This window comes from Opisthorchis viverrini (genome assembly GCF_000715545.1).
Source record: "Opisthorchis viverrini unplaced genomic scaffold opera_v5_582, whole genome shotgun sequence".
NCBI lineage: Eukaryota > Metazoa > Platyhelminthes > Trematoda > Opisthorchiida > Opisthorchiidae > Opisthorchis > Opisthorchis viverrini.
Window position 1 is genome coordinate 37970 of NW_008752247.1, and position 20047 is coordinate 58016.

At 42.0% G+C, this 20047-nt stretch overlaps 1 protein-coding gene across 1 annotated transcript in view; it reads left to right on the forward strand.

Annotated features, from left to right (window-relative positions):
* Window positions 1–16321, forward strand: part of T265_11793 (hypothetical protein) — a gene marked incomplete at both ends in the record, with an annotated part of 29635 nt that extends 13314 nt beyond the window's left edge. The window contains one exon of the mRNA XM_009178555.1: window positions 16066–16321. Within this exon, the coding sequence (XP_009176819.1) occupies window positions 16066–16321 (256 nt within the window). The remainder of the gene's footprint in view (window positions 1–16065) is intronic.
* Window positions 16322–20047: the final 3726 nt, after the last annotated feature.

Here is a 20047-nt window from a genome sequence, read left to right on the forward strand (position 1 = left end):
TCGACAGTTCCTCAAAACCAGTCTGGTATTATGCGGCTGTGACTGGTTGACAGAAGCATAAAGTTTGCGGGGTTCAATTGGTCCATTTCGATGTGCACTGCGTTGTGTTTTGCATTCCCTTAATTTGATAGGATCTTTCAGTAGATTCTGAACATTTTGTAGTGGTTCGATTGACCGGTTACTGAGTTATTTTGTTGCGGCCGCCTTTCTCACATTGAATAGGCTCTCAATCAGGTTTCAGAACTTCATATCGCTCAATTTGTCCTGAAATTATTTTGGGTTGTCGCCTTATTTTTAGGGTCCACTTGGCTAAATGCTCTTGCCCTGATAAAACCGCTTTTAATAAGCCGGGGAGTCTATCACGTTCGAGACTATTATTTTCACTATCTCAACAAATTACATGCATTGGTTAGCTAAGGATTAGAAAGGCTTTTATTCACTTTGCCTGTTAGTTATGCACTAGATCCGTAAAGAAACCGGTTTGAGGCAGAAAAATATAGCAGATTGATCCGAAATGGAAGAGAATAAAAAACGTCGAGCTCACTTTTAATAAATCTTTCTACAACATCAACCAAGTTCCCAAATACAAACTGTTAGACTCGCAATATGGCAAATAATGAAAATGTTTTTGAATATGACGAACAGAATATTCTGTATGAAAATGGTTGGATACAGAAAACTAGCTTGCTACAACAGGAAATAATGTCCGTGACAGGCAGTGAAAACTCCATACTCTAGACGACAATCACTATATAGTGCTACTGACCCATTATTACTTGGCGGATGAGTTCATGAATGTGTGTATTTCAAGCAGTGCTTCGGTGGGGTGAATGCGGGAATTCCTCACTTCAAGCTATTGTCAGGACAGGCGAAACCTCAGAGTAAGGCCTATATGAACAGCTACTAGACTGCTGCTTTGGTATGGTGACCAAACAGAACACAAGGTACAAAATTTCCGGATAGTATGTTGAATGAAGCTCTTGAAGAAGGTTTATTAATCAGCGTTCTTAAACCCATATAACTGAAATGGACGTGCGGGTGCTGGGAATATAATTTTAATCATCCATCATGGGTCCCCCGAAGAAAGCATCGGTTACTCAGGAAATGCGCACAAAAAGTCGGTGATTACGGATTGAGTCGAATTTGCAAATCCAATCGCTGTATACCTGATCTATGCCTATGATAGACTAATAGCACAGTCTGAAATCGAAATAAACATATTTCACTCAAAGTGAGGTTCATATTTTGGCTGACTTCGAAGAACTTCACTTCAAAAGATAATGTATCAAGTTGCTTATGAGAATACCAAACACGCAATTCGTCAAACCTAAAATTCTGTCCTGGAAAACTAGAATTCTAGTTTTGATCTGCAAGTGCATCAACAATATGCGCTTTCACGCAAACTCACCTTTTCAGCACCTTCTTCTTTTTGGCTGCAAGTTTCCCATCGCCTTTTAATACTTTCAGGAAGTTATCCCGCCTGATGTCCTAAAACAGATGAACACGCATGACTAATGATTCCCGCGACAATAATGTTTTCCACGCTGAATCTATTCCCAGTAACCATCCACTTTCAGCCTAATAGATAATTGCAATCTAGGATCTGCTCACCGTCTTGACTCATTAATTCCACGATGGTCGCTGTATGATGAGAACTGAAGAATTCGATTGTTGGTCTGTTTGCCTAGTATTAGCAGTTCAGTTGAAGACTGACTGCCTGGAAACATTACCTCAGCGGCAAAAGAATTCAATTATCCGCCATCTTGAAGTGAGCATCATTCATCAGCGCTCAACTCAATCACAGTTGATGGTTTAATTTACGATATTCTCCAGCTGAATTTGCTCTCCTGAACCCGCTGCTTGGTTCGGTTGGTGCAGCGTTCGAGATGTGACAGGATATTCCTTTGGAGAACACTATTAGTGCACGTTTCATGTTTTTATTGACAAGGACGTTAGCCTACTTGATAGGCCGAAAGCAGAATGTTGAAAACTTTCATGGACTGCCTGAGAGTTCTCTATGACCGTATGACTAGTGTTCGTTCACGAACATTTACCATTCTGCAATATAGTAAATCTGATTAGTCTACCCTAAGGTTTGTATTCTGTTTTGATACACAGTGTGCTCCACGGTAAGCTCATGCAGAAATTTATTTGCATCGACACTCGCACTTACTTTTCAACGATAGTTAATTTGATAGCTATCTTCGTGCATGTGGTCCTGGAACACTTTGCCTTTAAACGGATTTCTGGAATAGAAGAATGTAAACTGGCGGTGGGTTTTTGAGGGATACTAACACGAAGATCGGAAAGAAAAATACGAAAGGCTAATAAATTGTGTTGGAAGTTGGTTGGTTACTTGTCTTCGAATAAATATTCACGACGATTTGTGAAGCTTCCTTCACACATTCGATTTACTAAAAATCCTTTAGGCAGAAATAAGTAAAGTATCTTGCAATGATCCCGATATGGTGCACAACAAACAAAATGACAAATGTGGTGTGAAAATGTAATTGTCTTAGGTAAATTTACGTTGAAACACCACAAGCAGCAGAGTCTATGAGCATCTCCTCATCCAGTGCCCTCAAATGAAATTCGATCGAACGACTTACGATTTTTAGGACCTGCAGGCGGGATCAAACATTCTCTATCTTCAGTAGTTTTGTTCCACTTTTACTGGCAATTGAGCGTAATACAAAATGTTATGCTTACAAGATTGTCTGTTTAATATTCGCTCCGAGCCCTCGATTGTGCTGATTGTGTCGGGGATCTGTGGCGTTTACAGTCATGAAAAGCCATGAACGAAGAGAAAATTGATTACACATCTCACGTGACGCACGCAAATACATAATCATCTAAACCCAAAGATTATTAATGAATTACATCTACGAGAATTATGGCTCAACAATGAGACGTTTTAAAGTCAAACAACTAGCCGCGTTTGAAACATTATAGATGTTATTGGATGGGAAAATTTATAAGCGAAAATTACTCGGGATTGTGTGCGATATCGTCGTGGACGAAGATAATCATATTCTACGCTGGAACGTTGTTTTTACGCAGGATTTGATACGCGTAGAGAAGGTCAGCCTGAATGGGAACATAAATGAAACCGGAATTAAGGAAAATAGGCAGAACGATGCATGGAGGACAAAGTAGGCAAGCCGGGTGTGTAGGATAATATCAACTTAGTGGAGTATCGGTTATCCCAACAGTATCTGGATGCATTATCCCAAGAACAGGAAGCATGATTCTATTCTGGAAGGGCTTGCTTGGGCCCCAGTTCCATATTCAGTCTAGTGTCAGAACCTGTGCACCGGAGCAGTACAATCTTGGTATCCCTTGACTTAGAAAATACGTCCAAATCTGCCGGTCGCTTATGTACTAGATAAATAGTCACATTGCGGCGAAGCTCAGTGGCAATAAAATATTACCTAACGAATCTTAAGAATGGATAAAGACGAACTCATTATGTGTAATATTTTCAATACAATTCCTAACCTCCAACCCCGAGTAAATGATGCTCCAGTGCACTAAGGACTTAGATAAACGTGGCGTCGTACATGTTGGTTCAAAAAACACGCTTACCAAGATGTATAGAAATACTTGTTGAGATTGTCTTCATGAGATTTTACCAGAGAGTTTAAGATCCAAACGCCGTTCGCTTTGGCTTTGAAAAGATGTGAACAGGTACACCTTCGGCGCCCGATCAAATTCATACGCCGCATGTGTGCCTAATCTTGTAAGACCATCCGCAATGGATCCGCACTCGATGGCTAGGGAAACAGGTGAACAAGGTTCGTCATATCTTCGCCAACTGCGATTACCTACGACACTCGCACTTACTTTTCAACGATAGTTAATTTGATAGCTATCTTCGTGCATGTGGTCCTGGAACACTTTGCCTTTAAACGGATTTCTGGAATAGAAGAATGTAAACTGGCGGTGGGTTTTTGAGGGATACTAACACGAAGATCGGAAAGAAAAATACGAAAGGCTAATAAATTGTGTTGGAAGTTGGTTCCACACTTGTCTTCGAATAAATATTCACGACGATTTGTGAAGCTTCCTTCACACATTCGATTTACTAAAAATCCTTTAGGCAGAAATAAGTAAAGTATCTTACAATGATCCCGATATGGTGCACAACAAACAAAATGACAAATGTGGTGTGAAAATGTAATTGTCTTAGGTAAATTTACGTTGAAACACCACAAGCAGCAGAGTCTATGAGCATCTCCTCATCCAGTGCCCTCAAATGAAATTCGATCGAACGACTTACGATTTTTAGGACCTGCAGGCGGGATCAAACATTCTCTATCTTCAGTAGTTTTGTTCCACTTTTACTGGCAATTGAGCGTAATACAAAATGTTATGCTTACAAGATTGTCTGTTTAATATTCGCTCCAATCCCTCGATTGTGCTGATTGTATCGGGGATCTGTGGCGTTTACAGTCATGAAAAGCCATGAACGAAGAGAAAATTGATTACACATCTCACGTGACGCACGCAAATACATAATCATCTAAACCCAAAGATTATTAATGAATTACATCTACGAGAATTATGGCTCAACAATGAGACGTTTTAAAGTCAAACAACTAGCCGCGTTTGAAACATTATAGATGTTATTGGATGGGAAAATTTATAAGCGAAAATTACTCGGGATTGTGTGCGATATCGTCGTGGACGAAGATAATCATATTCTACGCTGGAACGTTGTTTTTACGCAGGATTTGATACGCGTAGAGAAGGTCAGCCTGAATGGGAACATAAATGAAACCGGAATTAAGGAAAATAGGCAGAACGATGCATGGAGGACAAAGAAGGCAAGCAGGGTGTGTAGGATAATCTCAACTTAGTGGAATGTCGGTTATCCAACAGTATCTGGATGCATTATCCCAAGAACAGGAAGCATGATTCTATTCTGGAAGGGCTTGCGTGGGCCCCAGTTCCATATTCAGTCTAGTGTCAGAACCTGTGCACCGGAGCAGTAAAATCTTGGTATCCCTTGACTTAGAAAATACGTCCAAATCTGCCGATCGCTTATGTACTAGATAAATAGTCACATTGCGGCGAAGCTCAGTGGCAATGAAATATTACCAAATGAATCTTAAGAATGGATACAGAAGCAATCATTATGTGTAATATTTTCGATACAATTCTTAACCCCCATCCCCAAGTAAATGATGCTCCAGTGCACAAACGACTTTGATCAACGTGGTGTCGTACATGTTGGTTCAAAAAACACGCTTACCAAGATGTATAGAAATAATTGTTGAGATTGTCTTCATGAGATTTTACCAGAGAGTTTAAGATCCAAACGCCGTTCGCTTTGGCTTTGAAAAGATGTGAACAGGTACACCTTCGGCGCCCGATCAAATTCATACGCCGCATGTGTGCCTAATCTTGTAAGACCTTCCGCAATGGATCCGCACTCGATGGCTAGGGAAACAGGTGAACAAGGTTCGTCATATCTTCGCCAACTGCGATTACCTAATAACCATGGATAGCACCATTCCTCTTGGAAGATATTTCATGTAAAACCATTCTAAATGAAAACAACACCTGAAAGAACCTCGTAGATTGTTCCTGTTCGCTTGGTGCCAGAAGTGTCACTCGAACTAAAAATCTACCGTATATGTGTCTGCCAGAGAGAGAGATTGAAAGGCCCATAGGCCTTAGGGTTTGTGCGCCTCGATTACCCACTGAACAGTGTATATGTTACACTGAGAGACCCTCCCATAACAGGCTGGTCTATCGGCAGGATTCCTCCAAGTTGGGGTTCGGACATACTCCCTATGAAGAAGGCCTCACTTCAACAGATAACGTATCAAGTTGCTTACGAGAATACTACGAGAATACTAGTAAACCCAAAATTCTGCATCATCAATACCCCCTTCCGCGCAAACTCACCTTTCCGGCAACTTCTTCCCATTGGCTGCAATTTTCTCATCGCCTTTCAATACTTTCACGGATTTATCCCGTCTGACATCCTAAAACAGATGAACACGCATTACCAATTATTCCCGCTACTATAATGTTGTCAACACTCATTCTATTCCAAGTAACCATCCACTTTCAGCCTAATAGATAATTGAAATTTAGGATCTGCTCTTCATGTTCACCCATTTTATTTTCACGATTGTCGCTGTATGATTAAAACTAAAGAATTCGATTGTTGGTGTGTTTGCCAAGCTCAGTTTTAGAAGTTGAGTTGAACATGGACTACCTGGAAGCACTACCTCAGTAGCTAAGTAATACAAATAGCCGCTATCTTGAAGTGAGTACCACTCATCACCACTCAACTGAATCACAGTTGATGGCCTAATGTACGATATTCTCTAGCTGAATTGGCTCCCGTGGACACGCTGCTTGTTTTGGTTGGTGCAGCGTTCGAGGTATCACGGGATGTTACCTCGGAGGACACTATTCCTGCACTGATGGTCGTCGTGCATCTTTTGTGCTTTCTTGACAAGAGCTCTAACCTGCTTAATAGACCGCAAGTAGCAATTTGAATACTATCCTGGGTTGCCTGAGAATTTTCTATCAACTTATGACTAGCGTTCGTTCAAGTACATTCGCTATTCTGCAATATAGTAAAACTGATTAGTCTGTCCTACGGTTCGTAATCTGTTTTGATTCGCCGTTTCATTTTACTTGCCCCTTGTGTTCTACGGTAACCTGAAGCAGAAATTCATTTGCACCGACACTCGCACTTACTTTTCTACGATAGTCAATTCCCACACCCTGGTAGATGTCTTCGCGCATGTAGTCACGTAACACTTTGCCTTTAAACAGATTTTCGGAATAAAAGAATGTAAAGTGGCGATGGGTTTTTTGAGAGATATTAACATGTTGGTCGGAAGTTGGTTCCCGCGCTTGCCTTGGAAAAAAATTTCACGACGATCTGTGAAACTTTTGTCACACATCCGATTAACTAATAATCCTTTAGGCAGAAACAAATAAGGTATCCTACAACGATCCCGACAGGGTGCACAAAATTAAAATGACAAATGCGATGTGAAAAGTAGATTCTCTTAGGTACATTTACATCGAAACACCACCACTAGCAGAGCTTATAAGCATCTCCTCATCCAGTGCCTTTGAATGAAATTCGGTCGGGCAATGAACGACTTACGATTTTTAGAACGTGCAGGCGAGGTCAAACATTCTGTCCTCAGTAGTTTTCGTCTACTTATACTGGTATCGACTGTATTACAAAATGTTAAGCTTACTAGATAGTCTGCTTACTATTCGCTCCAAACGCTCAGCCGGCTGATTCGCTCAAACGTCGAAATCAACGCAATTAATTTGAAGCTACTGAAAAATTAAACGAGGGCGTATGTTCATCATCATTACCAGCGATGAATGCAATATGACCTGGCATCAATTGTGCTGATTGTATCGAGTTTCTGTAGCGTTTACAGTCAAGAACGAAGAGAAAATTAAACACATATATCACGTGATGCACCCAAATACAAAATCATCTGCACCCAAAGTTTATTCATGATTTACATCTACGGGGTCTATGGACTTCTTTCCTTAATAAAGACATTTTTATCATGGTAAGAGCAATTGGCCAAGGGGTTCCCGAAAATCAGCCGAAAACCTTAAATAAATTCAGGACGATCCGATAAATATGACGTACTAAAACCTGTAGTCTGATTGAGAGCCTACTAAATGTGGGGAGGGCGGACCGCCGGGTGGAATAATCCATGTTCTTGTAGAATATGTTTTAACTAAGAAGTGCTACTACTGGTGGAAGAAATACGGCCTTTGCTGCGGAGTTGTTTATTAGAGAATGACAAATGAATTTTTGCAGACCAGTGGACATAGAGGCAATACTCATATATGCATCATAATTATAAAAGCTAAATATCCGTGCCCTTCTCGAACGCGTGTTCCTGAATTTCCCTGGATTACCGTTTAATGACAATAAGATCTTAACAAACGCCACAAAGTAATAATGCTACAGAGTAATGGAGCTCACGTTTCAATATACGCGAGGCGGGTTTGTGGAGAAATATTACTCCCCTAACTCATCAGTGATAACCTCAGTTACACAAATTCCTACTTGAAAGTTCGCTCACATGTCAGCGACTTTCTTCTACCTCCGTTAGTTGGGCTCTAGCAGGTGGTTTATTTGTCAGCTCTTCGAAAGTGCCATGTAATTTACAAAGTTGGGTTCCATTTACTCCTTTCCTTTTTCCGACCGTCTTGTATTTTATGGACGATTCCTCAGCAGTCGGTGAGGACCAGCAAATCTTACCAAGTATTTACGAGTTTCCGCGACCCCAGCCCATTCTTCACCAGATTCTGATGGTTCGTTTACTTGACCTTCGTGCTTACGTGAAATGGTAGAATTTTCTCTATGCCGCTTTTACCTAGTCTTTTCCTGAACTGCAGTCAAGTTTTCTCGAGCTTTCCGACTTTCTGCTTCCGGCTGCTACTGAGACTAGCAAGCAGCAATCCACAACTTAATTTTCTGATGAATGTGTGGATCTCGACCATACATCCGCATGAGCGGGTGCATGCTTGTATTGAAGCACCATGAGCTGGCAACAGATTCTGGAGGCAATGCCTAACCTATCTGATTTACTAGCAAGGCTCTTCATCGGTTAGGGGAGTTCTTGGCACCCCATGGATGGTCACGATTTGATACAGTACCATTCCACTGATGGTAGACGCACGGTTACTTTTCACGATGGAGACCGCAAACGACCGGGTGTTCTCCCGTTATCACGATACACTTATATCTGCTGATGATTAAATAGGCCCATGAAGTCAACGGACCATAACTCAGCGGTTTTTGAGGCGAGTGTGGGTTTCATGTCTGAATGTGTTGCCCTTGTCGCTTCCCCACTCATCAGCTGACCCCGCTTACAAGACACCACATGATCAATGGCTTCCCTTCTCATCTCGGGACCGCAGGCAATCTGCCGAAGTAAATTGTACGTCTCGATCTATAGTGACCAAGTTCCACTACAGTGGTTTGTGATCGATTTCGGCATGAGATTTCTGTCCAAGCAGGTATGACCCCCACCTAACTCAGTAGTCGAATACTCTCGTTTATCATCGTTCGGGACACGACTGACATATTCGAAAACTTCATTTCCCTGCTTGATTATTGTGCGCATACTTAAATCATCGCGGTCCGTTGCAAATGTGAACATCTCTCCTGCCAGGTGGAGGTTGAGGCTCAGTTGCCAATCTAACACCCGCGCTTTGACATGCTCGAAATTCTCATGTGCTTCACTGGTGTATTCAAATTTCCCAATTTCCCAAGAAAGCCATGTTGAAATCCTTAACCAACCGGGTATAGTATACCGCTTATCCAGGAAACTGGTGTAGAGACCGCACTGATATAGGGACAACACAATCCTCGATGTTTGTCAATTTGTCGCGCATTGAACTTACATCTCCGAGACCCAAATCATGTCACAGAAGTGTCATCGAACCACGAGCAATGCGTGTCCTGGTTTCTTTTATCCGCTGACAAGCCCCCTCGGATCTGCTCCAATACAGCCTTCAAGCGAACTGCCTGCTCTGGTTCCAAATTGCTGTACATAACGATGTCATGTCCGTACACAGCAACACTACTGAAGCCCTTCGTTACGTAACATCATGCATCGGAATGTGAATGCCCAAGATAAACGGAATAGCATTCGTCCTAAATGATATTGGGTGTCCTCAATTTGGAATGCCGTTTTCTCCCGATCCTTAGCCTTTATAGGCAGTTGGCTGTATCCGGATTGCCAGTCAAAACCAGAAAACTACCGGGGGTGCTGTAGGAAATCGAAAATCTCCCCAAACATAGGGACAGCTACTGCTAGAATTACAGTCAGTTCATTTAAACATCATACCGATTACACTGACAATCCGTCAAATTTCACTCGATATCCAGCAACTACACACAAGGCTAGCGCCCACCGTCTGCACTCGTCATGGTTCCCTCTCCACCTCAAAGATATATCACCTCCTGCATCAAGCAAGCATATCTCCCCAGTCCCGTCTATCTCGATAACAAAGTGTTGCTCTCGCAAACGGTAACTGGACACGAAGCATCAGCTGCACACCTGCGATGAACTGGTCGGACATCAGCCGCTGTCTCGCCGCTCGATTAAGTACCGGCAAGGCCCTTGAAGAGCACAATTTGCTTCTAAAATGCGTGGGATGAACCAAAAGTTGCTTGCAGTCTATCTTCACAAATGTCACCATGTTTCCGACACAATTCTGATGATTTCAACATTTCCTCAAAACGTGCGTACAAATGCAACAAAGGTGATGAAGCAGCTACTAAATTACAAGACCTTTTTGGTCGCCTGGAAACTTTCATTGCGTAGCAACTTAAATGAGACCATGACATTAAAATCCATACAGTTGATTCACAGTTGAGTTTTCATTGTACGGTATAGTTTATGATGATGATAGAAGGTTTTGGGATGAGTATTTGGTGAACCTTACTGTGGTCTTCGAATGGGGGAGAAGAAGTCACCAAATTTAAAGTGAAATGCTTGGCCAAAGTAAACACCTGTGTCTAACTAGTTAGAGGACTTTATGCCATTAAGCTGTTCTGAGCTTCTGGAGCTGTGTCAAGAACATCGCTGTCATACTCTTGGGATTCGTCAAGGAATAATCATTGGGTATATTTCTTACTTGTCAGCGGTTTTGTAGTGTATCAGCGGGTCGATTTGTTAGGTCCGGCGAACGGACTATGTGCCCATTTCGGTATGGTAAGGATGTTCTCTGAAAGCGCATAACAATGGTTAGTGAAATTGATGGAGACGTGTTTTACGCTGGCCGTGGAAGGATTGGAAACAATTTAGTGCTGAATTGTTTAGTTGCAAGTGCGGTGGAAGGATTCGAAACAATTTAGTGCTGAATGGTTTAGTTGCATATCCCAGTGCAAGGCTAAATCCGAAATGCTGATTTAAAATACTACTAGGGTTGGCCAGCTTACGAAAATTTACTTGTGGATTGATGGGGGTGATGGCACTTTGGTGTGCGGAATTTTTTCTCAGAAAGGCCTTACGTCAGATTATTTTAATCTAGCCTCTAAACATTTTCATTGAACATTGGTGACGATTCCAGATTGTATTTTTGCATCTGAGCCAGAGTAAAGAAAATGTGGTGGTCTTACTTTAAATTTTCTGGAACATGGATGAATTTCGTCACCTTGGAGCTACGAAAGAACGATATGTGGAAAACCCATAGGTTGTGCATTACTCATCTCATACTATTTCTTTTAGTTTCACGTGGCATTCGTGTGAACCGGTTGTGGGATAGGGTATTCTGGTGGATTCCAGTTCCTTCGTGGGTAACGTCAATAGATTATTCGACTAGGTTTGTTAGCGTGCCTTAATCGTCTACGGCAAGCGAACTTCAAATATCGCACTTATTATTCTAGCCTCGACTAATAATCGGGTTGACTAACAGACGTAAGTAAGAGTCAATGTTGCTGTGTCCAAATCCAATAGGTCGTATGTCAATCAAAAACTCACGGGGGTCCAAATGTTCTATGGAGTAAACATCACGCTTGCCAATGTTGAGCTTTAGCAAGAAAGCATATTGAAAGAGGTATGTTCATTGAGGAATGGTGCGGCTTCGCTAAGGCCTCAGGTGATATAGGTGAAATATTTCAGTCCATGATACTTTTGAGCGCAGATTTTGCAATGCTCATAAACCCCATAATTTTCTAAAAAAAGCTGCTACCTTTTCGCTGTCCGTATTTGGAATCTCGCCGCCCGATTAGCTTACCGAATGATAGTACAAGGCCTCGTGTTGTCGATATGGTTAGACTACAACGTGAATCGAAAAGGAAACGATGCTGGCTCGTTGTGAGTTTGCTTTTGGTCGCATGTTTTCCATGGAATCCTCAAACGTGCTGATTTTTGTCCATACAGTCAGCCAGCCGTCCGGATATCGTTCAACCACCACACGCACTTTAGGGTTTCGGATAAGAATAAAACATCTTTAGGAACAATCTTGTGAAACTAACATCTGTACCACTCAGAAAACCATTTCCTTTACCCGTGTATTTAGAAACAATATCCACGATGCAGAATTGGATGGTTGTACAATACGACAATGGGAACTCTCCGTTAACACGAAATGCAGAATCATCTGAGTGCATTCTGCTGCAGCAGTATTAAGAAACGCTTGCCAAGACAGGTCGGATTAAAACAGGTTAATTCACCATTCTACGACTTTTAAAGCTAAGGTTACGCCGAGATATTCTCGTTGCGATCATATGAAAGTATTCCGACTGAAAATAAATATATACTCAGTACACTACGGAAGATTTTGCTGAACTCCCTTCGACAGACCACGACCTCTGTTGCTATTCTTAGGGCTCATCACAGTGTGTGCCCCTGGCCTTCGTTTCAGACGTTTGTAAAGTAGGAGTCTTGCTGTAATTGATCAACAGTTGAGATATTTCATCAGAAATTAAATTGCTAGGAATGTGTAACTAGAGGATAGCGTGATCCATGTAAACAAGAAAATAAATGTATGCGAGGAAAATCAAAATTAAGAAACCCATCGGTCTACACGAATCCGAATAATTCAGCGGAATTATGAGTTGTATGTCAAACAAAATCAACAGTTATCAAACAACAATTTGACCATTTTGCATTTTCCTAGCCGAACTTGTCATGTTTTTGCTTCGAACATGTAATGAAATTATCCGATTATTTATTATCCGCATCTTGAGTTGCGTGCGAAGTGTAATGATATTAATAATAATAATAACAATGATATTGATTATTCCCAACTTTTGGGTGGCATACCGTCCTGCATGATCATATGTTTACAGTCAGGATGGGGCATCCCTTGGGGATTTCTGGGTAGTGAGATTGCGCGAAATGAGGATAAGGTCATAAACATTGGGAAGTATTCGATGAAATAATAATAATAGTTTTTTTTCGCAACCTGTAAGGAACAGTGTGCATGAGGTCCGACTAATCCAAAGACTCAGTTGGAATACATGAAGTACAACTGGAAAAACCATTGGTGCCATGAGTGACCTTGGGCAGTTGGGTAAATAGCCGGAGTCAGATCGAGCAAGGTGGAGATGTTCATGATCAGGTTTCCTTGAAAGTTCATATGCCTGGAATTTTATACTGTGCGTCTTGTGTGAACTGAACTTTGCATTAGTCATGTATGGCGATGGTGCGAAAAAGCTGCCCACAAGAAATCTATTAGGTTGTGGTACAAAGTTTAACCAAAGCAAGATATGTTGGGCCATTACGATCACTTTGTTCAATGACTGATCATTTGCGCAAACTTACATCAACAATGTGGGCACATGAGTAATTTACGGTGTTTTCTAGGACAAATGTGTATTATTCCTTCGAGCGCCCATGCGTTTCACACATTACTGGGCAGCAAACTGAGTCTACTAAATGGTGCAACGTAGTGGCTGGCTTCATCATTACCGTTACTGAACACTTTGGTCCAATGGGACATCAGTACGGTTCTTTGTATTAAAAGTCATTTGTATTAAAAGTCATAGTGAAAATGTGTATTCGGCAGCAGATGGTCGACCCGGAATTTTATCTCTTTCTGCAACCTTTATTCGTAATTTTCCTACTCGGGGTGCGCGTAGTAACATTGCCTTTTATTCTGTTTTGATCACAAAGTGATGCTAAAGAGGTAAAAGCCATACCTGCTGGAAGTAGTATTAATGCGCCAAAAGTGTTACTCGCTTTATTGAAAATGGACTTGAGATTTCGAAATTTTGACATGAACAAGATAGTCTGTTTGGTTTGCGGACCTCCGGAAGTGAATTTGATCGACGTGTTTTAATAAGCAATTTAATTTTCACGGCTATGTGAACTAAGTGAACTTGTCAAAAACAAGGCGAACCAAGTGGCTCTTTCGCCTACCCTGGTAATGCTGCTGGTTGCCCACAGGCTTACAGCGGAATGGCAAATCCAGAAAGATGACTGCAAAAAATGTCCTGTGTGTATGCTTAAGTGTTCTAGAGAATACAATCTCTGTCTTCGACAAGTAAGACCACTTGTCTTACATTCAGGGCGGAGGAACACTAAATAAATCAGGTGTAAGCTAGCCCGCATTATTGGAACGTATTCTATGATGCCCACAATCTGATAAGACCCGAAATCCACCCGAAAATCGCATTATGGAAAAACATCAGGAAAGCCAGAGGAGCCGAGTTGAGAAATTCGGTTAGTCCAGCACAGACAGACAACGATGAGTATCTATCTATGGCCTTTCCAAAAGCCGGGATTCAAGGTCAAAGGTGCGCAGTGCTCTTCTTCCCGTTTCGCTTCTTATCGGTGAGCCTTTTTATGACGCTGAGGTGCTGATGAGAAGGTGATTTGTCAAATTTAACTGTCAAAAGCCGGGCTACTGAACGCATTCAGTAGTGAAACCGGCGTTTTTCTCAATTCTCATTGGACCAATGTGGTTGATAAGAGCTTGTATGGGGATGTACTTTATATTTGAGTCATCATAATCGTTAAAGCCAGAATCGGTCATGAAATTGGCCGCTGTCATCATCGTAAACGTTTGAGGGTAATACCAACTTATCTTCTCAATTATATAGCCGGCAGTCCAGTGTAAATTGGAACTCAGTTGCTTTACCCGATTTGCTCAAAGAAGTCAAAGCTGACTTTCCTAACAGGTCCAAATGGTGCGCCTTGCCAAAAAGGAGAGACATTACGCTGGGTGTTTGTGCAGTTGTAGAATCAGCTTATGGTTGATAGGGCTAGGAACTGTGTATACAAAATGCAATGTGATGACTGTAAGAAGTTTTATATAGGTTTGCAGGTATTCGGCAGCAGATGGTCGACCCGGAATTTTATCTCTTTCTGCAACCTTTATTCGTAATTTTCCTACTCGGGGTGCGCGTAGCAACATTGCCTTTTATTCTGTTTTGATCACAAAGTGATGCTAAAGAGGTAAAAGCCATACCTGCTGGAAGTAGTATTAATGCGCCAAAAGTGTTACTCGCTTTATTGAAAATGGACTTGAGATTTCGAAATTTTGACATGAACAAGATAGTCTGTTTGGTTTGCGGACCTCCGGAAGTGAATTTGATCGACGTGTTTTAATAAGCAATTTAATTTTCATGGCTATGTGAACTAAGTGAACTTGTCAAAAACAAGGCGAACCAAGTGGCTCTTTCGCCTACCCTGGTAATGCTGCTGGTTGCCCACAGGCTTACAGCGGAATGGCAAATCCAGAAAGATGACTGCAAAAAATGTCCTGTGTGTATGCTTAAGTGTTCTAGAGAATACAATCTCTGTCTTCGACAAGTAAGACCACTTGTCTTACATTCAGGGCGGAGGAACACTAAATAAATCAGGTGTAAGCTAGCCCGGATTACTGGAACGTATTCTATGATGCCCACAATCTGATAAGACCCGGAATCCACCCGAAAATCGCATTATGGAAAAACATCAGGAAAGCCAGAGGAGCCGAGTTGAGAAATTCGGTTAGTCCAGCACAGACAGACAACGATGAGTATCTATCTATGGCCTTTCCAAAAGCCGGGATTCAAGGTCAGAGGTGCGCAGTGCTCTTCTTCCCGTTTCGCTTCTTATCGGTGAGCCTTTTTATGACGCTGAGGTGCTGATGAGAAGGTGATTTGTCAAATTTAACTGTCAAAAGCCGGGCTACTGAACGCATTCAGTAGTGAAACCGGCGTTTTTCTCAATTCTCATTGGACCAATGTGGTTGAATAAGAGCTTGTATGGGGATGTACTTTATATTTGAGTCATCATAATCGTTAAAGCCAGAATCGGTCATGAAATTGGCCGCTGTCATCATCGTAAACGTTTGAGGGTAATACCAACTTATCTTCTCAATTATATAGCCGGCAGTCCAGTGTAAATTGGAACTCAGTTGCTTTACCCGATTTGCTCAAAGAAGTCAAAGCTGACTTTCCTAACAGGTCCAAATGGTGCGCCTTGCCAAAAAGGAGAGACATTACGCTGGGTGTTTGTGCAGTTGTAGAATCAGCTTATGGTTGATAGGGCTAGGAACTGTGTATACAAAATGCAATGTGATGACTGTAAGAAGTTTTATATAGGTTTGCAGACATCCGGGGAATTGCACATCAAAATCCGTGAGCATACGCGTTCTGTTACGTTCTATTAACCAACCACCGGGAAACGTAAATGAATACCAGGCGACAGTCAGCAATTTGGCAATGACTGTGTGCACTAGACACTGGATTAGGGAACATTTGGAAAATGTGGACATCCTGAAACGGGGTTTAATATTCACATCACGGCTACTGGTGGCCGAGGAGGTGGAAATCGCCAAGCATCCCAGCGTACATAGAATAGCGTGAATAGAACTTGCAAACGTGTGGAATCCTGTCTAAGATCAGCCGAGATGACACAAGGCCGTGTGCGGCTATCAGCGGAATGGTCTGGTTCTAGGAGTAGAAAATCCAAGTCGAGTTAGATCCAATTTACCACTCCAAACCCTCATTCCCAAACCAAGAAGAACTTTCCATCAAGTTGTCCCAGACTGAGAGTGAAATATCCGATTTCGAAATGCAGCAAAATTCTCCCCATAACCAATCTATCGTACAGTTTAGTCATTCCCACCAACCAAAAAACAGCAACATAAGACTTAAAAGCCAGCCACGATCGAGTCGGTCAGTCATAAGAAATCTCAAGAATTGGCTCGCTGACTGCTTTAAAACCCAATCAATCTGAACCATCAGAGGCGCGCAAATAGAAGCGACCCCACCCCAAGGCAAGCGTGTGGAGACCGGCTTTAGATCAGCCGAGATGACACAAGGCCGTGTGCGGCTATCAGCGGAATGGTCTGGTTATAGGAGTAGAAAATCCAAGTCGAGTTAGATCCAATTTACCACATCAAACCCTCATTCCCAAACCAAGAAGAACTTTCCATCAAGATGTCCCAGACTGAGAGTGAAATATCCGATTTCGAAATGCAGCAAAATTGTCCCCCTTAACCAATCTATCGTACAGTTTAGTCATTCCCACCAACCAAAAAACAGCAACATAAGACTTAAAAGCCAGCCACGATCGAGTCGGTCAGTCATAAGAAATCTCAAGGATTGGCTTGCTGACTGCTTTAAAACCCAATCAATCTGCACCAACAGAGGCGCGCCAATAGAAGCAACCCCAAACCCATTGAGCGATCGGTTGAGCAACCGCGATAGGATCTCAAATCCTCATCTCGGAAAACCAGAAACCAGTTCAGCGAGTGATCATGCTGTACGGCTGTTCAGAGCGTAAATGTTAAACATTGACAGCAAAATTGAAGAATAATTTCGTAGCCTCTTAGGCTATGTTGATCGAGTTTTACCGTGGATATTGCAGCCGACGACATTGGGAAGCGAACGGATCCCTCAGATATTAACAATGGGCCTAAGTGGACGTCAGCATCACCGGGATGAGGAAAGTGAGAATACCGCGTTTATGAGAAAAAAGGAAAGAAGGCTTCTGCAGTAGACTTTTTCGCTTACGAATCCTGTGGTTTACAGCAGACCAGGCAACCGGGTTGATGGCAACATTAGCGGGCGATGAGACATGAGATTATTTGTAAGTGTGCGATCCAAACTTGAAATTGGCCTGTGATACTACCAGTGTAAGGAGGAAATTCCTTCGCCACGTGGTCCTCTACTGGCAAACACCAATTAAGCAGCTACAATCTAATGGACTGGAAGGTAACCATCTCGATTGCTCACAGTTTTGAAGAAACTGAACATTGTCAAGAGTCATGCTCAACTTGCAAGTCTATTCGTTGGATAACATGCGGACACCGTAAATACATTCCACAAGTTCCGTAGTAGAAGTCACCTTCTATTTGACGTGGTACAGGGCTTCAAGAAGCCTACAGATTACTCGTATACCACATTGAAACTTGACTCACCTGATGGTTTCCTACAAATTGATAAACCAAATGCGACGAAAGTGTACTGACAATACGTTTATACATAACACATTTACGACGAATTAAACTGTTTCGTTTTCTTGGGTAAACGCCTGTCAAACTGCGTTCCCAAGTGGGGTGGATCGCTAACTAGTGGTATCACTGATCAGTTAGACGTGGCTAAGCTGTTCATCGTTAGGATAAATTTCGGGGTGTAGCGGGATGGAGTCCCTCCTGAGAAACATGAAATGCACTATAAAACAGTTGTATAGGAAAACTCGACTTTTCGACAGCACTCGGCCTCCGCGCCAGGCTGTCGCCGATTTCCATTCTCGTCGGAGCAGCCATATATCTGAATAGTTAGCTGACGTGTTCAAATTCAAGTTACTAATTAAAACAATCACACGAGGGTATGTAACAATCGAATGTTTGGTCTAGGATAGGCCGTCAAAATGCAGTTTGGAGAACTGAGGTTTCACTACTTATCGATGATTCTGGACATCTGCCTGCCTTCTTTAGCCTCTATGGCCCACTCTGCCTGTTATCCTTAATTCACTGTCACTTGTTTTCTCATTCTGACGAACGTTCAACACGCGTATCACGTCATGTGTGCAAACAAAGTTGCAGACGAAAATACAATTAGCTTCGCATACGGTGTGTCGCATAAGATGTGCAAAATTTGTACTTTCCTTTCATGACTTTCAGTAATTTAAGTCCCACAGAACTCTGATGCAATCAGCACAATCAATACCAGACCAAACGTCGCCCATTAAATTATATCATCGCTGGTAGATAGAGAAGTCTAACTACCTTTAATTTGTCGGTTTTCTGAAATTAATGACATCGATATCTAGATGTGGTTTGAGCAATTCAGCGGCCTGATGATGTGGAACAGTCTAGTAGTCTTAACTTTGTTTTCAAACAGCCAAGTGCTCGGGCAATAGAAGAAAACTTCGTAAGATGTGAAAGGTTGGTTTCTACTTGGAAATTGCAACAATCCTCAGGTATTTATTGCCAAAATGAATTGCATCTAAGGGCACTACTGGTGGTGTTTGTCTGTATATATACCTGAGGCAATTAAATTTTCACACAGTTTTTTAATGTTCCGTGTTGTCTAATCTACCGGAATCGTTGCATTGCATCTATACAAAATTTCTGCATTCCAAATCATTAGTTAACACTTGAAAGCGCGACACAGGGCGCACTCGTAATCAAGAAATATATGCAGAACAAACTCGGTTACCAAAGTCAAACAAAATTTGTGGGCTTTTTATTTCTTTCTATCCGGTCTACACGTTGATCTCTCACAAAAATCGCATTGCCACCTCGCCTTTGTTTATTTCATAGATCCGTTTAAAGGCAAAGTCTCTCATGATTACGAGTACGGCCATTGGCTACGTGGAAACGTAAGTCCAGTGCGCAGCATTTACCAGTCTATGAAATCGCACCTTTTGCGAACTCGACTGACAAAATAGGATATACACACATAAAAATAATAATAATAATTCTTCAACAAATGGGTTTTACTTACTAAAAGTGGCGTCATAGAATTAAGTGATGCGGACCGAAAGATTTCAGATCATAGTGTGATAGAGGCCCGCAAGTGGAAGATATCCTGCACTACCCGCGGAGATGCTTCAAGCCAGGAACAACTACGTGTTTGCTGTAGCTGATGGACGATGTTAGTGAATCGTGCCAGTGAACCAACCAGAGCGCCGGTTATTTGTCTCGGAGGGTGCCATGACACTATTATCCCATGTGAATTTTCTGAATACTTTCCGAATTCTCAACTTTCTCATAGATGGAGACAAGCTCACAAGGATAGTGCCAGGAAGCCTCTCAGGGTTAGATCACTTTGGGAATGGAGTTTTTGCTTCCGACATGAAACCACCCGCATTTTCAGTGGCCCGTCGGCCTTTGAAGGAGAGCAAAACCCTCATACGCGTCTTTATTACGAAACCAAATATCCATTTTCTCTTAGAATGATTCTTCCCGAAATATTCTGGACATTCATTGACTGCTACCGAACTGCAACCAAGGGTTACAGAGCGACTCCATATATTCATCAGTAGACCTCAATTCTCAAGAGACGCAAAGCGGACTAACAGGGAAACAAAATACTGGCATGCATCGCCATCAGTATTATCACCGTTACACCGGAATAGAT